At 49.2% G+C, this 24,112-nt stretch overlaps 1 protein-coding gene across 1 annotated transcript in view; it reads left to right on the forward strand.

The window, feature by feature from the left end:
- The window catches only part of MFSD4A (major facilitator superfamily domain containing 4A), a 28,463-nt gene extending 16,895 nt beyond the window's left edge, over positions 1–11,568 (forward strand). The window contains exons 6-10 of the mRNA XM_032878445.1: positions 573–746; positions 5,345–5,492; positions 8,806–8,876; positions 10,107–10,227; positions 11,340–11,568. Coding sequence (XP_032734336.1) covers positions 573–746; positions 5,345–5,492; positions 8,806–8,876; positions 10,107–10,227; positions 11,340–11,395 — 570 coding nt within the window. The 3' untranslated portion in view covers positions 11,396–11,568. The remainder of the gene's footprint in view (positions 1–572; positions 747–5,344; positions 5,493–8,805; positions 8,877–10,106; positions 10,228–11,339) is intronic.
- The last annotated feature ends 12,544 nt before the right edge of the window (positions 11,569–24,112 follow it).

Here is a 24,112-nt window from a genome sequence, read left to right on the forward strand (position 1 = left end):
ACCGAATTAACTGACTGCCATATCAGGGTCTCTCCAAAGAGAAGGCCCCAGGAGACAGATGGCCCAGGGGGAAATACACGTGCTAGCCCTGGTTGACTTCCAACTCTCTGTGTGACCTTGGGCAGCTCACTTCTCTTTGCCCCCTCATCTGTCAAATGAGACACTCTGACACCCCTTTTGTTCAGCTGTGGTACCCTTCCTTCCTGTGGCATCCTCATAAATAAGACATGTGGTGGAAGTCTGCTCCGTTGGAGGGACGGGGAGAAGTGCCCACGTGCCCAGACCCCCTGTGGAGACCCAGAGACACCCCCTCCCCCACCCTGCCACTGCCTCGCTTGGCCTGCCCCTCAGGACAGGTGCAGTCTGTAAGCTGTGGCATGGTATGTGTCCTGTCCTCAGCTCAGGCCTGCTTGTGTCTAGCGATCCTGGCTCCAAGCCCCCCTTTCACTAAGGCTCTAGGAGCAGGACCAGTCCTTCCTCAGCCCTCAGCACACCTGCCCCCACCCTGGGTTTCCTTTTCTGAGGGTCCAGCTGCCCCACAGGTGTGCTCAGCAGGGCATGTCTCTCCACAGGGCGAGTATTCAGCCTTTGTATACAGCTATGCAGTGGAGAAGCCGCTCTCTGTGGGGCACAAGGTGGCTGGTTACCTCCCCAGCCTCTTCTGGGGCTTCATCACCCTGGGTCGGCTCATCTCCATTCCCATCTCTTCCAAACTGAAGCCAGTCACCATGGTTTTCATCAATGTGGTAAGTGGCCTCCTATCACTTCCTGGAAGCACAGGAGGGCTATTTATTCCTGGCCCTCCTGCTGCCCCAGGACATTTGCTCAGGACTGGACTCTGCCAGCAGAGCAGGAATGTAGTAGATGGAGGAAAGCAGAAGTGAGAGGCGCTGGTGAAGAAGGGATGGAAATCCAGAAGGTGGAGCCTCTCTGTGTGACCTTGGTAAAACCTCTTTCCCTCTCTGATTCTCTGATTTTGTACCCATAAAAGAAAGGGGCTATAAGAGGTGGTTACTGCTGTGAATGGAGCAGATCCCAGGGCACAACCTGCCAAGGGTACAAGGGAAGCAGGTGCAGGCCTTGGTCCTCCTGTGTCCTCTTGGCACCCAGCTGGTCAGAGCCCCATGGCCACCTGAATCACCATCTCTGGGCTGGAGCCTCAGAATCTGCATTTTGAAACTCTCCCAGATGACTCTTTGTAGCCAGACTAGAAGGTAGGATGGGATTCAGGGAACTGGCCTGCCTCGACGGCTGGGTGTCCGGGCCCAAGCATTCAGACTTTGGACCTGATGTGTGTCCATGTCAGCATCTATGATGAAAGGTCTAGATTACAGATTCCTGTAAGGTCATCTAGCCCAGCCTCCCTTCCAGGGCTCCAGTCACGTCTGTAACATCCCCTCTAGGGGTCCACAATCTGCTTACATACCTGCAGTGACCGGGAACTTATCTCTTTCCAGGTAGCCAAATCCACTGTCAAAAAGTACTTCCCTGCGTTGAGTTTCTAGCGGAAAGGGGGTCGGGAAATAATGCTGGGGCTACAGAGACCAGAGACCATGAGCTGCAAGAAAGGCCTTATAATTGGCCTTGTGCTGGTCGATGACCTCTAAGAAAGAAATTTCCATTCACCGTAGATGGGAGGTAGTGTGGGCAGAAGCCAAACTCAAGAGGGAGAGGGAGACAGGAAGTGGAGGTGTGACTGTGGCAAATATTTCTGAGTTGGAGAGAGTTCTGCTTGACAGGAGCCTGTGTGTAGGCAGAGGAGAAAGGGAGGAAGCCTGGGAGGAGGGGTCTGGGCAGATGCCATTGTTAGAGAGGAAGGCCCCCGGGTGGGCATGGGGACAGACTGCAGTGGAGAAGGGATCGTGAAGCTTAGTGAGGAGGAGGTCGAGGTGGTGCTCCAGGGAAGGAGCAGGTCCTGGGGTGGAAAAGAGTCGGGGTACATGTGCTCCAGGTGGCCAGCCTCTGCGAGACCCAAGGTCAGCTGCTTAGACAGAGGACAGTGGGGTGGGACTCTGAGTCTGGGGGGAGAAGAGCATCTGAAGTCCCCATATGCCTTAGCCATTGATGATAAAAAACGCACCTGCACTACTGGTTTTTTAAAAGGAAACTCATATTCCTGGGCCCAGCCCAGGCTTCATGAACCGCAGTGTCCAGGGGAGGGAACCTAGTGATCTATACATTTAACCAACACCCCAGGGGTTTGTGTCATCAAGCAAGTGTGGGAAAACACCATCCTAGAGCAAATGACTCCCAAATACATTACCGGTGCTTTTGCAAAAGACAGATTCGGCCCCTCCCCCAGAGATTCAGACTGGGGTGCAGAGAGAGGAGCCGTGGCACCTAGATCGTTTTCAGGGCCTTTCAGCTGCCGTTGGTGGGCACCCCCTTAGGGTTACCATTCCACAGCCCTGAGTGAGTTTCCTGGCTCCACACCTGCCCAGTGACTGTCCTATAGTCACTGCGACTTCTTCTGAGTGGTCCTCTCATGTTTAAATTCATGGTCACCCTGCTGCCTGTTCTCCTGGGTCTCCACGACCACTTCCCGGTGAATGAACAGCTATAGGGGAAGTTCGGCTAGGGAAGAAGATGGGCAGGGGAGGGTCGGGATGAGGGCGGCTGGCAGGTGGGAAGCAGGCTGCGTGGGAGGAGGGCTGCCTGGTGGAGCTGCTAGCTGGCCCTGGGCGTGCTCAGGCTTTTGTCACCCAGGCTAAAAGAAGAGAGGTGTTTTTCAAACTCCCCCAAGTCTAGGGATTTTCAGGGTGACTCTTCATGGCTTTCCTGTAAATTTCCTGCAATTTCAAATCTGATTTGAAAATAGGGTGGCCAGGCAGCAGGGGGGCCAGGAATAGCATCTTCAAAGCCCTGGTTCTGCCCCAGGCATGCAAGTTGGGAACTGACTTTCCAGAAGGGACCAGTGCCACGGTGGCACGGAGTGGGGAATGGTCCAGGCAGAGGCCACTGCTGGTTGAAAGGCCCAAGGGTGGAGTTAACTGGGTAACTGGGAGGGAGCATGGTGGGCAGGGTCAGCGACAGGGAGCAGGGAGGACAGGTTGGGGCAGCAGACATGGGCTAGATCCTGCAAAAGGCCTTGTAAGCCAGGTTTGGGGTTTTATTCAAAGTGGGAGTAAGGCAGGCCTTCAGTAGGTGTTAGGCAGGGAGTGGACATGATCTGCTTTGTATTTCAAAAACATACTCCCCTGTCCCGGGTGAGAGTCGATCAAGGAAGGAGACAGTGAGGAGCCCGTCTCGAAGTCCACACATGAGAGGCTGCGGCCGGATGAAGGTGGTCAGGATGGGTTTGGAGAGGTCTAAGAGTCTACCTTTTATTTGGGTGGAGTTGGTAGGATTTGCCCTGGCCTGAATGTAGGAGGGGAGGGAATAAGGAATTGAGGACTACCTTAGATATAGGGCCTGTCCACTGGGCCCACATCACTGATGTTGGGGGGCAGGGGAAAGAGTCGGTTTGGGGGAGGAAAGGCCAAGTTCCGTTTGGACAATCATGTCAGCCAGCCAGTCACCCATCAAAGGGGCGGTATTTCGTTCCAGGCTGGAGCTCTGGACACAGGTTGTGGCTGGAGGGATGAGTTTAAGAGACTGGGCGTAGAGATATTTGAAACCATGGCGCTGGACCAGCAGGAAATGCAGACAAAGAAGAGCCAGGGGAGTCTGGGGCCGCGCCAACGTTGAAAGATTGAGCAGAGGAGGAAGAAAGAGCAGTGAGGCTGTGAGGCCATTTTCTGTGCCAAAGAAATACATTATATTTGGAACCTTAACTATGTCTACTGCTTTCGCATTTTTACTGCATGAGAGAAGTCTTTCGCTTCGCTTCTCCGTTGTGAAGAGAGTGTGTCTCCATCAGCCGCCATTTGCTGTGAACCCCCTCGGGGACAGGCTGACAAGGCCTCTGAGCCACAGTCTGAGACTGAGATCTTGCACAGAGACTGGGGGGCTGGTAAAGAAGGGTGAAGGGTAGGGCGCTCATGGGTGGCAGTTGCTGGGTTCGTTCCTCCAGCTGGAGCACGTCCCTGGAATCTGCCTGGGGAGGGTGACCATCCCTTCCCTGTGCCCAGGCTCATTTCATCTGTCAATCAGCCAGGGTCAGAGTGGGGCTGGAGGTGGTTTCTTACATACCTTCTTCGCTCAAAACACAAATACTAGGAGTGAGCATTGTCTGAAGACTCACAGTTTAAGAGCCCCTGTGCTGCTGTCATTTCTCCAGCACTCTCCAGGGGAGCTTTGGTAACCCATTCTGCAGACTAGGGGCCTAGAATCAGAGAGATCAAGGACCTTAAAGCCCCAGACTTGGTACTTACACCTGGATCTTCTGCCTCCAGGCCCAAGCTGCCTGTTTCTTCCCAGCGGAATTTTTTTTCCCCCCAGGGGAATTTTGCATAGAAGGTATTCAGTATTGGGACGCCTGGGTGGCTCAGTTGGTTAAGCCGCTGCCTTCAGCTCAGGTCACGATCCCAGGGTTGTGGGATCAAGTCCCGCATTGGGCTCCTTGCTTGGCAGGGAGCCTGCTTCTCTCGCTGCCTCTGTCTGCCACTCTGCCTGCTTGTGTGTACTCTCTCTCTGACAAATAAATAAACAAAAACTTTAAAAAAAAAGAAAGAAAGAAAGTATTCAATGTTGACATAAAAGCATTTTTAAGGAATTTAGAAAAAGCGTGACTTAACAAAACAATGCCCATGTGACAGAGACCCTTTATGAATTAGAAAGATCTCTGGTCCCTGAGTCCACATCCCAGGGACCTCTAACCCCAAGAAGGAATCTGGTCACAGGAGTCTGAGCTGAAGCCCTGGGTGAGGGCAGCCAAACTGCCACGGCCACCGACCCTCTTCCTGGGAGGTCCTCCTGGGTCCCCAGAGGGTGGGGACCCCACCACCCACCCCTACTACCGCCCCCAGCCCTGCCAGCTTCTCCTGTTACCCCTGGGCTTCCTCTGCGAGCTCACGGCTTTTGGGGCAAGAGAAGCAGCTCGTCTTCGTGAGGAGTGGAGGGCAGAGAGCTGATGGCTTGGCTGGAAGTCCCCGTGCTCACAGATAAGACCTTGGGGACAGGAGGTACTGCCGCGCCAAGCGCTCCTTGAGTGTGATGGCAGGCCGTCTGCCCAGCGGTCTGGACGGCTCCTTCGCCGCCCCCTCCCCCAGCCGCCGCCCTCCGTTCAGTTCCCAGGGCTTTCTCCGCGGAGCCCAGCCTGGGGAAGGTGCAGTTCCCACAGAGTCCACAGGGAGGCGTCCTGGTCACACAGCGCCGCCCTGGGGTCAGGGTGGCCCTTTCCAAGTCAGGAGCCCGAGGCCCAGCTCTTCCCAATGGCTAACAGCCTCCGTCCTTGCTGTCGAAGGTCGGCGTGGTGATGACGTTCCTGGTGCTTCTCGTGTTCTCCTACAACGTCGCCTTCCTGTTCGTGGGGACAGCCAGCCTGGGCCTGTTCCTCAGCAGCACGTTTCCCAGCATGCTGGCCTACACGGAGGACATTCTGCAGTACAAAGGTGGGTGGGCAGGGGTGCAGAGCCCCGAGCGTCCTCCCTGGCTGGGTGCCACGTCCTCCCCCCCCTTTCCGTGGTATATTCCGGCTCCTTCGCTGCTCTACCCCCTCCCCGAAATGCAGGCCCTCCACTAACCTCTGGACTGGGCTGGGAGCCGCTTCACAGGTGGGCCCGCGCTGACCCACGTGGCTGCCCCCATGCAGCCTTACACCTGGGTCCCCTGACTTCGGGGCCCTGAGAAGCAGTAAGCTTCTCTTTCCTATTTTCCGTTTCCCGTGGTGATGCCTACCGACCCACAGCTGGCGATCATGGCTGTGCTGGAAATTCCGAGTCCCAAGACCAGGGCAGTGATGGCATTGGAAAGGGGTTGATCACTGCTCAGTGACAGCACCTCCTGGCTCCACTGTGCTTCTGGGTGTTTTTGGAAGCCTAGAGGAGTGGAACAGCGCCTCTGCGCTTGACTTGGGGTTGTGACAATGGGCTTCTTTGATGTCAGAAACCTCAAATTCTCTCCACTAATCTCCCTCCTCTTTCTGTAGCCACCCAGCTGCATACAGCAAAATATCTTTTCTTAAAATGAGTTAATTAAAAATAATTATGTTTTGAACACTTAACGTTACCCGTAGAAGCCACTAGAGTGCCCTAGGGTGTCGGAAAACCAACGTCAAAGAGGAGCGATTTCTTTAGGGGAGGAGTGGTGGGGTTGGGGGGTGGGGACAGAGTCATAGAGCCAAGACCAATTCAGCTACCCACAGTAACAAGAGATGGGAGGCCTGGGTCCTTGAAATTTAAGGATGATCTCCAAACCCCAAGTGAGTAAATGATGCAGAAAAATAACATGGGTATCCCATGTCACACGGAAGATCCCAGAGTTCTAAGTGGTCAGCTAGTGTTAGAGTCTAGGAGCTCCTGGCTGTTTCTGTCCATACAACATGCAACTCCTGACCCCGAAGTTGTGAGTTCAAGCCCCACCTTGCTTGGGCGCAGAGCCTACTTAAAAAGAAATTAATGAATGAACTAAGCCAAATGGAATAACAGTAATAATAACACCAGTTGGTATTGGTTGATTCTGCCTGCAAATGATCTCTCAAATCCATTTTCTCCTCTCTCGCCATCCCTGCCTTAGTTCAGGCCTTTCCCAGCAGGTGCCTGCTTGGAATCCTCCACGGTGCCCAGCTTTTCCCAGTTTCTGATGGCCTGCCTCCCTGCCTTGGCAGGTCTTGGCCTGTCCCCTTCGCGTTTGCCTCCCTCAGTGGTTCTCAATGCTGCCCCCACAGTACAATCACCTGGAGCACTTGTAACAAACCCCAAGGCCTGGGCTTTTTTTCCACATCGTTCAATGGAACGGATCCAGAGCCACTGGGGGCTCTGAAGTGCAGCCGGGCTGGGACCACTTGGGAGGCCGTCCCCGCACTGCTGCGGAGGGCTCCCTGCGAAAGAGAGCCGGCCGCGGCCTTCCTGACTTCCTGGGGGGCTCTTTTCCTTTCTCACTCCTCTTCCCGTCCCGCTGCCTCTCAGGGCCTGCATGCTAGCCATGGTGAATGACCTGCTGTTCTCTGCCCGGAGTGCCCACTCTGCCCTGTCCCTGCCCACCCCTTCTGGAAGCTTCTCTGAACTCCCCCTAGAAAGCTGTAGCCCTCCCCTTTGTACCTGCCTCAGCTTCTGTATCTGTGTCCTCTCTTCAATGACATGCTCCCTGAGGGCCCTGGAACGTCAGTCCTGCCTGCACACTTTCGGGCTTTGTGATCTTGTACGATTCCCTTTTCTTCCCCTTTCTGAGCCTCAGTTTTCTCATCTACAAAGTGGGGTGCACATACTTACCTGGAGGATTGTTTGTGCATTTGAGGAAATGTAGAACACTTGACTTAGCAGCTTAACCGCCACTCAATCTACATGTTAACTCTAGTCCCCTGAGCCCTCTTGGTGTTCAGCTCAGCACCTGACGCACAGAAAGTACTAGAAGGTTTTCGAGTGAATGAGTAAAATAGATGTGGATGCTACTGGAATTCAGAGAAGGGAGTGACCGGTGTAGAATCCACACACAGCTTCACGGAGTTGATGGGATGGGATCTGGCCCAGGATCCGGAAAGGCAGAAGGAGAAAGGAAAGGCATTCCAGGGAAGGGTGGGGGGCCGTGAACAGGGTGACAGCAAAGGCAGAGAGAGAAACAAATACAAGCCAGTCTGCAAGAAGACCTTGATGCCCATAGTCGACAATGATGATCTCTGTTTTATTCAAAAAATACTAAGCGTCTACTGTATGCTGGCCTCTGAACTAAAATTCGAGGCACAGTCCTGTCTCCTGGGCTTGTAGACAGACAGTGGGGGACCTGGGAAAAGGGCAGGGGGGGGTGCCGGGGGAAGCGGAGAAAGAGCAGCTTAATGCATGTTTGGGGCCGGGGGGAGAGTGCTGGAGGAGGTCTAATGGAGGGAGCTAGAAGATGAACAGCAGCTTGGCTGATGCAGAGGAGGAAGGGAGGCCGCGTATAGCATGCCAGAAGCTGCCTTCCAGCAGGAGTGGGCAGCGGGAAGAAGCCGGGTGGTTCTCCCGGTGGGAGGGAGATGAGGAGAGATCGTGAGTAGGGGTGAGAGGTGGCTGAGCTCTCTGCAGGGATTATAAAGGGCCCTGCAAACCCCCATGAAAGCCTGGGAACTTGATCCTGAAGGGGTGAGGCTGACAGCTGGCAGGGTCTCGAGGGTTCGCTGTGCACCCACACGACGCTAAGCACGTCCCTGTACTGCATAAGACCTCCCAGAGGGCAACCCTGTGGAGGTGTTTGTGCCTATTTTACAGAAGGAAACTGAGGCCTAGAGAAGGGAGAAAACGGGCCTAAGGTCACAAGGCTAGTAGCTGACACCGCGGGGCCCGGGGCCTGAGCCGGACTGGGAAGCTTGGACTTGGAAGGTCTGTGCCATGTTGCCGGAGGGAGCAGAGGTGGGGTCATCAGTGCGGTGCCGGGGCAGGGAGGCCATCCGTCTGCCCAGGGCAGGTCAAGAAAGCTTTCTGGAAAGGCAGGTGGCAGTCAAATTGGGAAGGACCCTTCCTAATGCCAGGCTGAGCAACTTGGAATTCGCCCCCAAGAGAAACCTGAGGACTTCAAGGTTCTAGAACCGTGAAAACATCGTGACAGCAGGACCCAAGCACTCCCGCAGCCAAGTTAAGGGCCAGAGGGTGAGAAATCTGAGAAATTCGAAGTAGTCTTCTCAGGCCATCGCACCATTTTCCAGAGTCTTCCCAGAAATAACTGGGGTTATACCAGCTGACTTCTGTCTCTTTAATTTGCGTTTACTGACCCAAACCCTTCTCTTCGGGTTAGGCTGTGCGACCACAGTGCTGGTGACGGGGGCCGGAATTGGCGAGATGGTTCTCCAGATGCTAGTTGGCTCGGTATGTGGGGAAGCTCGAAGGGAAGGGGCTAGCATTTGGGGGGGGCCCCTCCGAGCGGGCGGGAGGCTGCAGCCAGCAGCTGTCCCTTCCCTGAGGGTCCCGCCCAGCAGGCAGGGCCCCCTCTGTGACCTGTTTGTGCCTCCGAGCCAGCTTTGAAAGCTCGAGCTTCCGAATGTGGGACTTGGAGATGGGAAGGCATGGATGGTCCGGTCCAACGCAAACACCAGGCCTGTCTGGGAGCGCGGCCAGCGGGGCCCTGTGGGAACGTTCGTTAGCTCCCAGAGCCTGGGATGGGATTGATGGAGTCAGGAGTTCGTTTCCCTCCCCTTCTCATTCCACTGTCCCCACCCCACCTCTCCTAGCCTTTGGCCACCCTCCACGGGGCCCAGCTGTCCTGCCCAAGTCCCGCCCCGATCAAGGGCCAGCCCTCCCACTTCTCTTCAGATAGACCCAGGTCTCATCTGCTCACCAGGGGGACAAAAATCTGTTATTTATTAAAGAGTATAAGGCATATATATTGAAATAATTGTCATTGTCCTTCTTCCAAAGGGGGTTACTGAAGGTCAGGTAAATTAGCAACTTGCCCTCAGTCAGTCCGACTTCTACTGAGTAACAGGACGCTCAAGCCTAGGTCTCTCGGTCTCCCACATGCCCTAATCACAGCCCTCCTTCTCTCTTCTGGTACCCTGCCCGGAGGGGGAAGGGCTGCGTCGAAATGACGTGATGTCTGAGGTTTGCTTCAGTGTAATCTAGGGAAGAAGTGGGGCGGGGAGGGGGAGTACAGAGGAAGTTGGTGCTAATTGTTCAAGTCAGGTGATGGGTCCCTGGGAGCTCCATAAGCTCCTTCGGCCTCTGCTTTACATTTTCCGTGATAAACGGACACCCATAAAATCCTCTGCAAAGTCTGGTTAGGCCTTGTGCATAGAGAAACCCTATGCTCAGACTTTTAAGGAAGAGATGGAGATTTCCAGAAGATCCCAGACAAGAGCCAACAGGGACGGCAGGGGTCATGGGATCCAGCCCCTGCCTCAGAGCAGGATTTCTGCCTCCTCCAGAAACATAACCTTGAAGCGAGGCCAAGGTGGCCCTCCCGCCCATGACCTGCCCATCGGGGTGGTGCCGGGGCTGCAGCCCGACTGAGAAGCCTGCGGGGGTTCAGGGAGAGCTGCTTCCTGCTGTCCCCCTTTCATGCGATGGTGTGACGGTCTGTGTCTGTCTCCCCTCTGGCAGATATTCCAAGCTCAGGGCAGCCATAGTTTCCTGGTCTGCGGCGTGATCTTTGGTTGCCTGGCTTTCACCTTCTATATCTTGCTCCTGTTTTTCCACAGGATGCATCCTGAACTCTCATCAGGTAAGGAAAGAATCTGTGTCTACACAAGAGGAGGAAAACGTGGGGGAGGGGGGAGCCGTGAGAGATGCCCTAGATCTTAGCTTGCCACGAATGCTATTCTGTTCCAAGTCAAATGCAAGGAAATGTTTATTTTTCTACGGCTTCCTTTCCCCCTCTTCCTGCTTTGCCATGCGATTGTGTGTGCTGGACGCTTAGGGCAGGAGGGAATGGGATAGGCTGACTCATGCCTTCTCCAGGAGGAGAGGGGCATGGATTGTGAACTTGGCTTCCTGCATCCCACCAAGCCAAGGGACCACGGGCCAAGAATCTCTTTCCAGCCCGTGCGGGGCCCTGAAAGGCAGAGTCTGCCTCCTCGGCTGGAACGCGGCCCAGAAGCCTAATTGGCCATCTCTTTGCAGTTTAGGATTTTGACTTTTGTCCAGATTTCTTTTCCAAAAAGAGGTCCTTCGGGCCAAGCAGCAAAGGAAAGCTCCTTCAGGGCAGAGATGCCTCCTAAGAATAGTTTCGGTTCCTGGAGACCCCAGGCAGGGGAGTCCCAAAGCTATTTTCATACCCCCGAGCCTCCCTGCCTCCTGGCCTTTCTGCCCAGAGATCTCAAGGCCCCAGCAAGCGTATCAGCTCTGCATGGAGCCAGTTCTTAAGAGAGCATGCCCAGGCAGAGCCCTCATTCTCTCCATAAAAGAAAAAAAAAAAATCACAAAAAAAGTGGAACAGGTATCTGTAGTCCTCTCTCTCGCAGGCGGCCACTCAGTTTGGGAGGCCCCTACTTGGCACTTGGCTGTGGCCTTGTTCCCCAGGTGGCAGGTACCGAGCCTAGCGCTAAGCAGGAGCCTTCATTTAGGTTCGAGAAATGTTTGCCGAATTTGCAAGGAGCAACACCTATGGAGTTCCCTATTCGTGGGAGACAAAAAGTAACCTCTCTTCCCCAAGCCCACACTAGTCTCAACAAACTGCCTCCACCAATGGTTACTGGTTCTGGTTTGCCAGAACTAGTGAGTCTGCCTTTGGACTTGGCTCCCTGCCGAGCCCTAGAAGGGGTAGAGAAACAAAAGCCTGGGAAAGCGTTCAGAAGTAATCGTTGCTGCCACACTACCTGTTTTTTTCTCTTGTAGCTCCTACCCAGGACAAAGCCCTAGGGATGGAAAGCTCAGAGTGCTACCAGAGGTAAAGCTGGGTGAAGGGGCCCGGCGGAGACCGCTAGGCCCTTGGGTGCCAGCACAGACCAAAGTGTTCCAGACAGCGGGGGAAGGCCGTGGGGGCATCTCCCCATGCCTTGGCTCAGATCTTCTCCACTAATCCTTGGTTGGGTAGAAGAGATTAAATTGACTTCTGGTACCTGGATCCTCCTGGGGCAAATCATTAGAAGTTTATGGGATGGATATTCAAGTTCCCTTCCTCTTCCCTGGTTTGGACCTTTGGTCAGAGCTGTCCAGGACACCCAGATGGGAAGGAGGAAAACAGACACACGCTTCACTCCGTTGGTCTCCTCTTGCATGGACCATGTCCCGCCTGGGTTTGAAGATCACTTTTAGTTGAAGTTTGGAAGGATAAGTTGAAATTGTAAAGTTCAAAGATCATGGCTAGATGTAAATATATTTTAAATTGGTCGAAAACAAACCCCAAGCTCTTCCCCGGCATGCTCAAAGGGTGTATGTGCTTTTTTGTTTTTGAGAGTCCGAGGTCCCTCAGATTCTGGTTGCTGCTATTAGTAGTTCATTTAACATCTAAAACATCATAAGGAAAAGTTAGATCTTGCTATCTTTGGGACACTAATTCAGTGGTATGCTGGGCTAGCTCAGACTTGCCTTGTTAAAATTTCATTTCGAGAGCTGGTTGTTACAGCCATTATTCAAAATGAAATTACAGAAACTTACAACTAATTAAATTAAAAACAAAGGTCATAACCACTCAAAACTCATCACTTCCTTGAGGGTTTTTTTTTTTTTTTATTTTATGTCTTGCATCTGTATATCGGAAAGGTGTGCTTCTGAGCATCTGTTTCCGACAGCACTTTCGGGGATCACGTGTTTGGTGGCTGGAGATCGGCCACATGGGAATATTCATCCATATTACAGAATTCATCCATATTTACAGAAACCGGTAAAGGCTATGATCCTGGCTCTTCTGCGCTCCCCCGCCGGCCCCCCCCCCAGCCCACTGTTAAACATCCACCAGCATACCACTGCTAACGACCCATGCTAACCGCCCCGAAGTTTCTGGGAGAATGGGATAAAGATTCTGTTTTTTCTGGACTGCACTTCTAGAAGGTGGAAAAACAGCACCAGAACTTCTCCAAAATATCTAATTTTAACTTTCCATCGTTTATAGAGGAAAAAAAGCTCTTTATACCGTGTCAGCTTGTTTTCCTTTAACAAAAAGCCGGGACTGCGGAGCCGTTCAAACGGTGCGGCACACCCGAGGAGGCCTCCTGCCCTGAGTGAGTCCCCTGGTAATGCAGAGGGTGTCCCCAGCCCGCCACTGGGAAAGGGCTGAGAGCACCCAGGTGGCCGTAGGTAGGAAGATGGCTGTCACAGCAAGTGTACATTCGTTTACCTGCAGGTTCTCTGTGTCGGTACAGATGTACGGGTATGAACAGGGAGAGTGCATCCAGGTTCTCAGCAGAGGGTATAAGCAGTGCGCCCCACGCGGACAGGTGTCTCCCAGATCAGTAGCATCTGTCCTGTGAGCCAGCCCCACTGGCACCCTGTGTGCTGGTGGGACTCCAGGGGGAGCCAGCCTGGTGGGGGCGTCCGCCTCCTCCTCCAGCTGCGTACGTGACCCTGGGCACACAGATCACAGACGCTCTTCCAGCCTGGTTTTTATTTTTTCTTTCTTTCTTTTTTAATCTAAGTGACATTTCTAAAAGCACGTACCCTACCTCAAAGGACTTCTGTAAGAAAGTGACTTTGTTTGAAGCAATGATGATATGGCTGACAGAGAAACTGCTTCGTCAACGTTAGCAATTTTTATTCTTAAAACCTCATTAGCAGCTTCAGAATCGTGCCTAGGGTTAGCACATATTTATTGTAAGTCAGATCCAAATTCATTTTGAAAGCTGAGGGTCTAGGGGTGTTGTGTTAAGAAGATCTCTAAGTACTTTGATGGCTGCCAGACTTAAATTTGCACTCGAACTGGAGGGATCACTGACCTGGACACAAAAGAAAGCAGTTGTATTTTTCTTGTGGTTTTTCAAAAACAACAACAAAATCCTTCCTTTTGATACAGGTTTAGAAGAATCACTGGCTTTATCTAAGGTGTCATGATTAATTTAAGGATATAGAAAACAAGATTGAAACAAATCTAAGTGTACCTTTCCTGAAATAAAATATTTTAAATTTAATAAGTGTGGTATCCATTACGGACAATGGATTCTTTTATATGGAGCCCAGAAACAAATGACCAAATATTTCCCGAAGAGTGGCCTCCCTCAAACCATAGGTTCACATGGTTGATATTTTAGAAGAAGCAAAACTCTTAGGAGTGAGAATGACTGTTCCCTTCTACATATAATCAGAATAAGGGAAGGCAGATATGTTTTTATACCACACTTCAAAATCAGTTTCAGAGCAAGGAGGGCTTTTTACGTGGTCCTCCTTCTTTTAAGAGTGACATTTCCGAGCGCGGGAGATCATCCCGTTCTCATCCTGTTCCCAGCTGTCCCTCTGCTACTCAGAGGCGGGACTCTAATCCACCCAAGTGCTGGCGTCACTAAAGGAAGACAGTGGCCTAGAAGTCTTTCAGAGGATTCCTTTATTCATTTTTAAATGATTGATGGAGGACCTGCTGTGTTCAAGGCCCTGATTAGGCGCAGAGATAAAGCAGAGCCTGAGCGAGGGGTCCCTGCCTCCCGGAGGCTACACTGCAGGGGGAGGCAGGTGGACAGCAAGAACGTGCAGCGGGATAATGGAGTGCCACAGAGGAAGATAAAGCAGGGGGAAGGGAGTGGGAAGAGGGACTGTCAGATGCTCTGAAAAGCCTTCCTAAGGAGGTGTTGTTTGAGCAGTGATCTCAGTACCGGGGAAAGAGCCTGTCGCCCGGACACAGGACCAGGGACAGGGCGAGCGCAGGGGTGTTGGCCAGCTTGGGTGTGTTGTCCCCTGAGGAGCAGCCGGCAGGTCAGCGGGGCTTAAGTGCAGTGGGGAAGGTGGGGACAGAGGCAGGAAATGGGTGGGAGTGGCAGCGAGGGGCCGGATCCTACAAGCCTCAGCAGGAGTCCGGATTCTGTGGTTTCTCTGTGAGCTCACTGGGAGTTGCAAGCAGGCAGGGCACATAGTCTCATTTACACATTTTTTTAAAAAGACTTTATTTATTTGTTGGGGGCGGGGAGGGGTGGAGAGGTAGACAGGCAGAGGGAAAAGCAGACTCCCTGATGAGCAGGACTTGATCCTAGTACCCTGGGATCCTGACCTGAGCCCAAGGCAGACGCTTAACCAACTGAGCCACCCAGGTGCCCCTCACTTATCCTTTTTTTTTTTTTTAAGATTTTATTATTTGACGGAGAGAGACACAGAGGGGGAACACAAGCAGGGGCAGTGGGAGAGGAAAAGGGGAAGAGAGGAAGGGGGAAGCAGGAGCCCAACACGGTCTTGATCCCAGAACCCCCCTGGGATTATGACCTAAGCCGAAGGCAGACGCCTAACAACTGAGCCTCCGGATCGCCCCCCTCATTTATACTTTTTTTTTTTTAAAGATTTTATTTATTTATTTGACAGAGAGAGATCACAAGCAGGCAGAGAGGCAGGCAGAGAGAGAGAGAGGAGGAAGCAGGCTCCCTGCTGAGCAGAGAGCCCGATGCGGGGCTCGATCCCAAGACCCTGAGATCATGACCTGAGCCGAAGGCAATGGCTTAACCCACTGAGCCACCCAGGTGCCCCTCATTTACACTTTTTAAAAAGTAATGCTCTGGTTGTTGTGTGGGGAAAACCGTGGGACTGGCGTGAGACCAGGCCACCAGCAAGAACACAACTGCCTAGACTACGTAAGACAGGATGATGGCTAGGACAGTGTTGGTAGCGTCAGAGGTAGTGAATATGACTGGGTTCAAGCTGTATTTTCAAAGTCAGGATTTGCTGATGGGTGGGGTGTGGGTGTGAGGAAGGCGGGAATCCAGGATGATGCCAAGGCATGTGACTTGAGTTACTGGCCCTATGACAAGGCCACTGACCACTGAAGAGAAAGGGGGTAGCACTCAAGAGTTCGGTTTCAGGGGTGCCTGGGTGGCTCAGTGGGTTAAAGCCTCTGCTTTCGGCTCGGGTCATGATCCCAGGGTCCTGAGATTGAGCCCCACGTCGGGCTCTCTGCTCAGCAGAGAGACTGCTTCCCCTTCTCTCTCTGCCTGTCTCTCTGCCTATTTGTGATCTCTGTCAAATAAATAAAAAAAATATTAAAAAAAAAAGTTCAGTTTCAGACATGTTCATTTTTTGATGCTACCTTGGGTATCAGGAAGGCTGGGGAATTTCAAAGTTAAGAGCTTAAAAGCTGGGGCACCTGAGTGGCTCAGTGGGTTAAGCCTCTGCCTTTGGCTCAGGTCATGATCTCAGGGTTCTGGGATTGAGCCCCGCATCGGGCTCTCTGCTCAGCAGGGAGCCTGCTTCCCCCTTTCTCTCTGCCTGCCTCTCTGCCTACTTGTGATCCCTGTGTTAAATAAATAAATAAAATCTTAAAAAAAAAAAAAAAAAGAGCTTAAAAGTCAAGCCCAAAGATATAAATTTCGTGGCCACATACATTAATAGCATGTAAAGTCCTGGGACTGGAGAAGAGACCATCGAGAGAGAGAGACTCTAGAGAGACAGGAAGCTTGAGCCTTGGGGTTCCTCAGCACCTAGAGGTTTGAAGAAAGAACCCCGTCCAGCAGAGCAAGCGAGAGAAGCCAGAGGAGGAAGTTCAGGAGGCACTGTGGTTTCCTAGAAGGCATCATGAAAAGTTATCTCGAGGAGGAGGAAGTAACCAGAGCTGCCAGGAGTTCCAGTGAGGACCCAGCATCAACCACTGGCCTGGGCAACGCGGACGGTGGCCTTGACACAGGGTTTCTGGCAATGACGACGACGACAACGCCACATTCAGTAAGTGGGAATCCCGACATCAGCGTGATGCTCCAGCAACCACCTCGACACCAGGGCTTTCCATCCGGTAGAAATGAGGTCTCCGTTTCAGTTTTCATGCCACACCATCCTCGGAAGGTAACCGATCCCAAAGGGCATCGCCTGCATGGACACCCGGTTACAGGGCGTATCTCAGTGCTGTGCTTTCCAGGGACAACCGGTGTGAAAGCTTCCAGCGGCTCCTGACTCTCTCCCACCTGGAAACGCGAGCTCTGGGAGATCACCCGGTGTTAGGCTAGAATTTTATCATTAGAGGCATCTAAAAAACACAAGAAAGTGTAACAAAATGGCCCTTACGCTTCTCAGGAGAATGAGTCCATAGGAAGGTTAGAAAATGGTGGACCAAACAAGTTTTACTGGAGGATTTCTTAGAGCTTTCCATATTCTAATAATGCATTTTGACTCTCCAAGAGTTGGTGCCCCCATTTCCCAAACTTATTCGACCTCACGGGACTCTCACTTTAGGGAATATTTTGACCACAGTGGCTTAGGAGGACCCAGCACTCATCAGAAGTGGTTCCCGCCCAGCCGCCTGCACACGGCTACCCACCACCTGAAGGGACGCGTCACTGCTGCCCCCAAAGAACCCTCTGTGACTCTATCAGGTCCACACCTGGGGATGGGAGACAGACCTCTGTGATGTAATGGGTGCCACTTAGTAACCCCCGCTCTCCCCCATGGATACTGTATCAACTCTGTTCTGAAAGGGCCTCATTTCATTTACTTCATGAACCCAAGTCTCCAGTTTCTTATACTGAAAACTCCATGAAGATTATAGATAATGTCTAGGGCAGAAATAAGCAAGACATGCTTCTTGCGAGGGCTAGCACGAGTCTACATTTTTAAAATTGTAGAAACTTTAAAAATTTAAAAGCTATATTTTTAAAATTAAAAAGTGAAATTCACAGGTAAAATGAAAAGATTTCACGTGGTGAATAATTTTTCTAACCCATGCAGTTCTCTTAATTCCTTTTTATATCAAAGATCATTTTACGGTCTCCCCTTTCCACCACCTATATTCCAACTCAGGCTTTTAATATTTTAATGTAGATACGCATCAAGTAGTTGACAGGCAGGTTTTAATGATAACCACTAGAAACTGAACTTATAACTGACACTTACCCATTTAGCACGGATGAACACAGAGTCCACACAGACCACCTCAACGGAGGTGAGAGGAATAATCAATTCAAAAAGTCATTTTGTTAAAAATATTTATTTAAAAAAATACAATTGTTGTCCATATCTAGTTGCACACATACCTATTAACATATCTATATAGTTTTGGACTTCAGTAAATTTGCTACAGTGCTTTCTTAAAGCTAGCTTGCCATTATACAAAGCAAATTCCTCTGTCAGTTCCTACATAAAAATAGTTGTTTTTAACATATCCTTCTACAAAGACACACATCACCATTACAGAATTTAACAAAATTTTTGCATAAAACTTGAAGTGATAGAAAAAAGGGTCACCTGACAGGCTATCAGCGCAACCCCTGCTGTGTCTGGACCATGCTAAGAAGGAGCTACACTCTTCTCTTTTGAAAGCAGCATATCAGGAAGCCCTCAAAGTGCTAACCCCTTGTCCTCACCCACCTGCGCTCTATGTGAAGGTGCTCGGCCACATCCGAAGGGAATTCGAGACTACCTGGCTAGTCAATCCTAGCCAACCTTAAAACAGCCCCCTCTGGTTCCCAACAGGCTAGCACAGACTGCTGGGCGAGAAGACACAGCAACTGCTCTCCAGCTGCACCAATCATCAGTATGATTTTAATAAATGGTAGCGGTCACCATCATTTTAATTGCAGTGTTAGGAAAAAGAAGAAAAAAAGCAATTTTACTACTCTGCAGGTGTCCCTAGAGCAAATTACACTGACATTAAGACAAGTTCTTAGTGACGCATTATCTGTCATTTGTGCCCCTGGGTAAGTGTGTGCCTGCATCACCTAGCGGTCTCTCATGTACACAGAAGTGCTGGATACTAGACATGGTGAGAGATCGATTTCAACAAACAAGGGGGACAATGAACCAGGAAGGAACGGTCTTCCCAGTCAAGCTGATCCCGGCTGGAGGAAAGACCCTGACAGGTTCTTACAAGAACACTTCTCTCTGATGTCTCCAGCAGACATATGCTCGTCTTCGGCATCAGACACAGGACGGATGAAAATCAAATGTTTACTATGTAGTAACATTCAACCTTCATGTGAGAGCCACACCTGAAGATCCAGTAGGGCTCAGAGAAAATTACTGGTTTATTCTTCAAAATGCAAAGTTATACACTTTTTTTTTTAAAGCCAACTTGATTATCTGGCCAATAAAGGGTATAATTCTAAAAACCTGATTTTAGTCAAAAATTGTATTCACCTCAAACCAAGCTACCAGTAGCAGAATGACTGGACTGAGTGTTTCATATTTAATCTTCCCTACCCACAAAGGTCAGTGAAACTACATGAAGGCAAAAGTGCAGAAACCGATATGATTGTGATTAGGAAACTCAAATGGCCAGACCAAAAAATAGGCCACGAGTGATCAAAACACTTAATTGTATTAATTTCTATCTTTACATATATGCATATTAGTTAATCACTAATCATGAACACGGAAGTACATAAGACATTGCTACTTCCCACATAAGCACTGAATGTAATGTACATATAAAGGCCTTGGTAGTACTGGCCTCAAAAACAGGAAATAAGAAATGTCTTAGAAGGGACTGCGTCCCCTAACAGACAATAAGCAACAACGAGTAAACAGAGAAGGAACAGGAAAGTGGACAGTTTACAAAGCTGAGTGTGTTCCATCAACTGTAAATCATTTAAGAAGTCATTCATTTCTACAAAGCACAATATTAAAAGCTTGCAAATGATTTTAAAACATCCTAGCCATAAGAGCATACCTTACAGAGCCTGAAAGAATGGCTCATTAGGTAATCCATTTGTCTTTTCCAAAGAGTCGTAATTCCAGAAAACATAAATGAGAAATAAACATTACTTCTCTGACCCTCAGTATCCTTAGGTCGAAATTAAACAAAATAATCATTAAGTGCTTCCAGTTATTAGTAACAAAACAGTGCTAATAATGGTGCCCCGAAAAGTGCCAAGTGATTTAATACCAGTATGTGGACTTCCCACCCCTGAACTCTATTCTAGGCAAACTTGAATGATTCTACTGGCTAGAACTCTGGCTCGGCCGCAGGGCGTGCCCACCCTTGTCCAGAAGGTCCCAGGCCTGTCCTAGAGTGGCTCATAATCCTTGGAGGGACAAGAGTCAGAATGGGCCCTTATGAGATGGGAAACAAGGCAAAGCTGAAAAGAACATTCAGCCCAAGATACTCTGAGGTTTCTGCTAATGCTGCTTCGGTACAGTTTGGATAAACGGTGCCAGAACCTCCCCAGCATTTCATCAATTCACGGTCAAATCTGTCCTTTAGAAATACTACTCTCAGTATAAAACCGCTCTGTGAGAAACTTAGAACCCACCTTAATGAGGATTCTACACAAAAGCAGACATGTAGAAATTTCAGGAAAGGGCCGTGACGTACGTGCAGGAGAGCGGGTCAACGCGGCTTTGTTCAGCACACGTCACGTGCAGCCTTCTAGTTCTAAAAGGGTGGCAAGCAGTTAGTCTTTAAGGTCTACGATTCTAGGGATTTAAAAATAAATGTGCAAGGGATTTGTTTTTCAAAGTGGCAACTGCAAAGTGCGGCCGATTTTAAGTTTCAGTATAAAATAGCCTAGGAGCCATCCAAGAGGATGAAAACTATGTTCCCTCTGGAAGGTATATTTACACGCACGTACACACACACAGACACACACACACGCTCAGTACATCAGCATATCCACACGTACACAGGTACTCAGCCAATAAGCCAGAATGACTGGAAGGAAATGCTCTCTCGTCTCCCTATTGCCTCTTTAAAAATAAAATTTTAAACCTCACAAAACTTTCTGATGTGTATTGTAACTAAAAAAAAGAAAAAACTAGAGTTCAAGAGCCTTACTATGTTTGATTGTATCCCTTCTGAGTTTTATTAGGGGGTTCATTTAAAACGATGTTAACAACAGCCTGAATGTCGTGGTTTCTGCGGAAAGCCTGAGGGCCAACACCTCCCCTGTCACACCAGCCACTCTGGGCTTCCCGCGTTCACGACGGATGGCAGCATCCCTGCGACAGCCACGCTCTGGCAGGCTGTCAGTCTATTGCAATTTTTTTTTTCCCCCCCAGAAAAGCCTGAAGAAACTGGCAGCTTTAAATGGAACACGTAAACCACATCAACAACTCACCTTTCAGACTACTCTGTTTACACGTCAAAACATGACTTTTGTGCTAACAGGTTCCACCAAGTACGAGAAATGCAATCAAACTGCCTTCTTCTCTTGCTTAATACTCTACCACCCACAAGACTTCTAGATTCTAAGATTAAAACTTCAAACTGCAGTAAGCAGAATTCTGATGACCTAAGAGGGGTAACGGGGCTCCTTGTTACAGGTAAGGCCTGCCGCACTGAAACTAACAACATCTGTTGACACAAAACCAAGAAGATAATTCACAAAATGTTTTCCACAGGCCCCATTCTCTGGTCAGGGTACCGGCTGAAGAAAGATAATTAATGTTGACCTCCACTTCCCTACTGTGGGGTGAATAATTAACTTCTCAGCTCCATTTAGAAATAACAAGTTCTGTCCTCCCCTCAGATAACTGGTGAGTAATCTTTCTAACTTTCCCGTTGGTTTGGTAATTCACTCGGAGCTCCAGGTTTCCGCACAAAGACACCTGCACTAGTCTACAGACTGGTCTACACGCCCAAGAGTGGCACCTGTGCACAAGTCTAGATTTCGGGTCTGGATAACTAAAATATATACGAGTTAGTGAAATGGTCAGTAGCACTGGCCCATTAAGGAAAGTAATTCTTCAGATGCTGAAATGTTTCAAAAAATCAAAAATCAAAACTTATGAATGCAGCAAAGAAATGGAGGTGGTTATATAGTTCTGCATAAAGCAACTTAAAGTAATTGAGAATTTGTTGGTGAAATAGAACATTAGTAAGGCCAAAAGTTTGTAAGCAGACTAGTAAAACAAAAGTCCTACCTAATCGGGAGAGAAAAGAAACAGGCTGTCAAAAATACTATGCATGAAGCTTGGTAATGGCTTATGCAGGAAAAAGGAATTAATGTAAAATTTCAGGAAGCTGAAGACAAATTGGAAGATTTCCTGAAGATTTCCAAATTGAACTTCTAGAGATTTGACATGAAAATCAAATCAAACATGTAAAGGATTTCTCCGTATATCACACAACAAAGGCATCCACCTTTTGTTTTCAGATCAGACTATAAATGATACCCCGAGGCAGTGGTCTGTTAAGGTGGTGCCTGCGAGCTGCCAGAAGGCGCACAAGATGATCTCCTGGGGGCAAGAAGAAAATACTAGAGCTTCCAGTCAAGATTTCCTTTTTATACCATCCTTAATTCTGACTTTTGTGTATGTCTTACGATGTACATATGACTTTCACACAGTGGTTTACAACATAATTTATACACACAGGATTTTGCAATAGGAAACTGGTGTTCAAAAACTTTTACTGAGCAAGGTGTGTGTTCGGAAAGGCTGGAGACTGCTTTTCTGAAATGCCAGGGGGTGCTTCCAGGTGCTTACCTTCCTGAAAAACCTACACAACTGCCTTTAGAACTTCGTAATCCTAACAAATATTCTGAGATCGGGATGAAACAAGGTTAACAGGCCAGACCTCACCCAACGGGGCAGGCCTGCAGTCAGAGGACCAAGAGCCTGCTGTGCCAGCCGCAGCATCCCCAGCCTCTGGCTTCCGTTCCCCTCCAAGCCCAAGTGACACACAGTATGGAAAAAACTAGAAATTGGGCCAGGTGAATAGATTCAACAGACCTGCCTTTTTGGATCTCTAAAACTGTATGTACATTGTCAAGGAGTTCTTCCAGCTAAAAAAAAAATCCAGTACCCTTTCACCGTATTTACCCATGAGCTCATGGGCTTATTACTTTCCCCATCAACATCTGAAGAGGAAATTTATACTCATAATTTAATCATCAAAGTGTGGAAAAATTAAACCTATATTTTAATTCTAAGACGCTTATGTTGACTTTTTGAGAATTTCTGGATTATTCCCGTGTATTTATTTTTAAAAATCAATGGAAGTTTTCACCTTTGTTAGAACACATAAAATATGCCATGAGGAATATTACATCACAAAAGCACTGATATGCCATTAAAAAAAAAAGATTACTGAAGTTAGACATACGATTTTAATTTTGTATTTTAAAAATCATCATATGAATAAGAAAAAAAGTGATTTTAGAATTTATGTGAAAATCCACCCTGGGATGGAATAAACGAGGCAGCCGCTGGCTGCGTGTGCGGCTCTGTGTTCATCCCTTCTCAACACTAAGGCAGTGGCTTAAAATCAGCCAAAGGGGGAGTCATTTACATCATGGAAATCAGCAAATGCTACAATTTATGGACTTTTTTCTTTCCCTTCAGAGAGCCTGGTTGTTAAACATTTCCCAGCCTACAAATGAGTTGATATGGGCCAGAGTAGATGAAAAGCTCAGATGATCCCAGATGTCTCAGAAACTCATTCGACCTGCTCCTTTACCTTAACTTGGGCTACTTTTGGGATACAGCCACAGACACCAAACAGAAGGCTGTCCAGTGAATATTGATCTTAAGTGGTAGGTCACCTTTTGATGCTAAGAACGACCCTGGATATTAAAAAAAAAACATGAAGCTGAGACTTTTCCAGGAAGGAGGTAGTTTACAAACAGAACGGTCTGCCTCATACGCTTGAGCTCAAGTTGTAAACTTTCATTTAGAAAAGGAAACACACACACACACACACACACACACACCACACTTTCCACGTCAGTTGATCTCAAACAGAAAGCAGATCATCCGTCTCCTGAGGCCCACACCTCTTGGGAGGCTTCCGGGGTAGGTTTACAGACAGCGGACTCACTACAACTGGTTCCCAGGAAGGTGCTGTGACTGAGTTTTAATGGTGCCCTTGGTTCCCAGGCACCCCTGTGCTGAGACAGTTAATCTTCAAAGATACTGTCTACGAAAACAACCAATGGCTTTTCTCCTTTACTTCAAAAAGATAAAATACTTTTGTGCTTTCAAAATTGAAAATATCAAGTTAAATCACGCCATCAATACTTACACTTAAAGTACAAAATAGTCATTAGCCTAATAAAACTATTCCAAAGTGCTGCTGAGAGGTCTGCTTTCAAACAAGCGTGCGAAGTAAGTGGCTCGGTGTGGGAGACAAGTCCCACCGTCTGCTCCCCAGAGCTCTGGAACCCCGCGAGAACAGACGGCAGCTGGCGACCACACGTGAACCACTAACAGGTCTCTGATGCTACAACCAGAAAGACAGCTCCCTGAATACGTCCCTCCACTACCACTAACCTAGCTCGGCTGTCTCACACTACAGCGTCTCTACACGGTACAGAAACGTATTTAAAGTGAGTATTATACATCGGGAAGATGCTGGTTTGTCTCAGTGTCATTCTGAGCTCTCCAATCCTTACTCCCTCTTTCCACTTAGTTTATGGGACTCAATGAACTGTTTCTAGAGTTAAAAGATAAGGTTAATGGGCAGTGTTGTGGTGGTAGCCGGGGCATATAATCTAATTCTAGACTCTATCTTTTTTAATTTTTTTTTTTTGAAGATTTATTTATTTGTCAGAGAGAGAGAGAGAGAGGGAGAGCACACAAGCAGGGGGAGTAGCAGGTAGAGGGAGCAGCAGACTCCC

The sequence above is a fragment of the Lontra canadensis genome, unplaced genomic scaffold, assembly GCF_010015895.1.
Source record: "Lontra canadensis isolate GAN:19392208 unplaced genomic scaffold, GSC_riverotter_1.0 scaffold63, whole genome shotgun sequence".
Lineage (NCBI taxonomy): Eukaryota > Metazoa > Chordata > Mammalia > Carnivora > Mustelidae > Lontra > Lontra canadensis.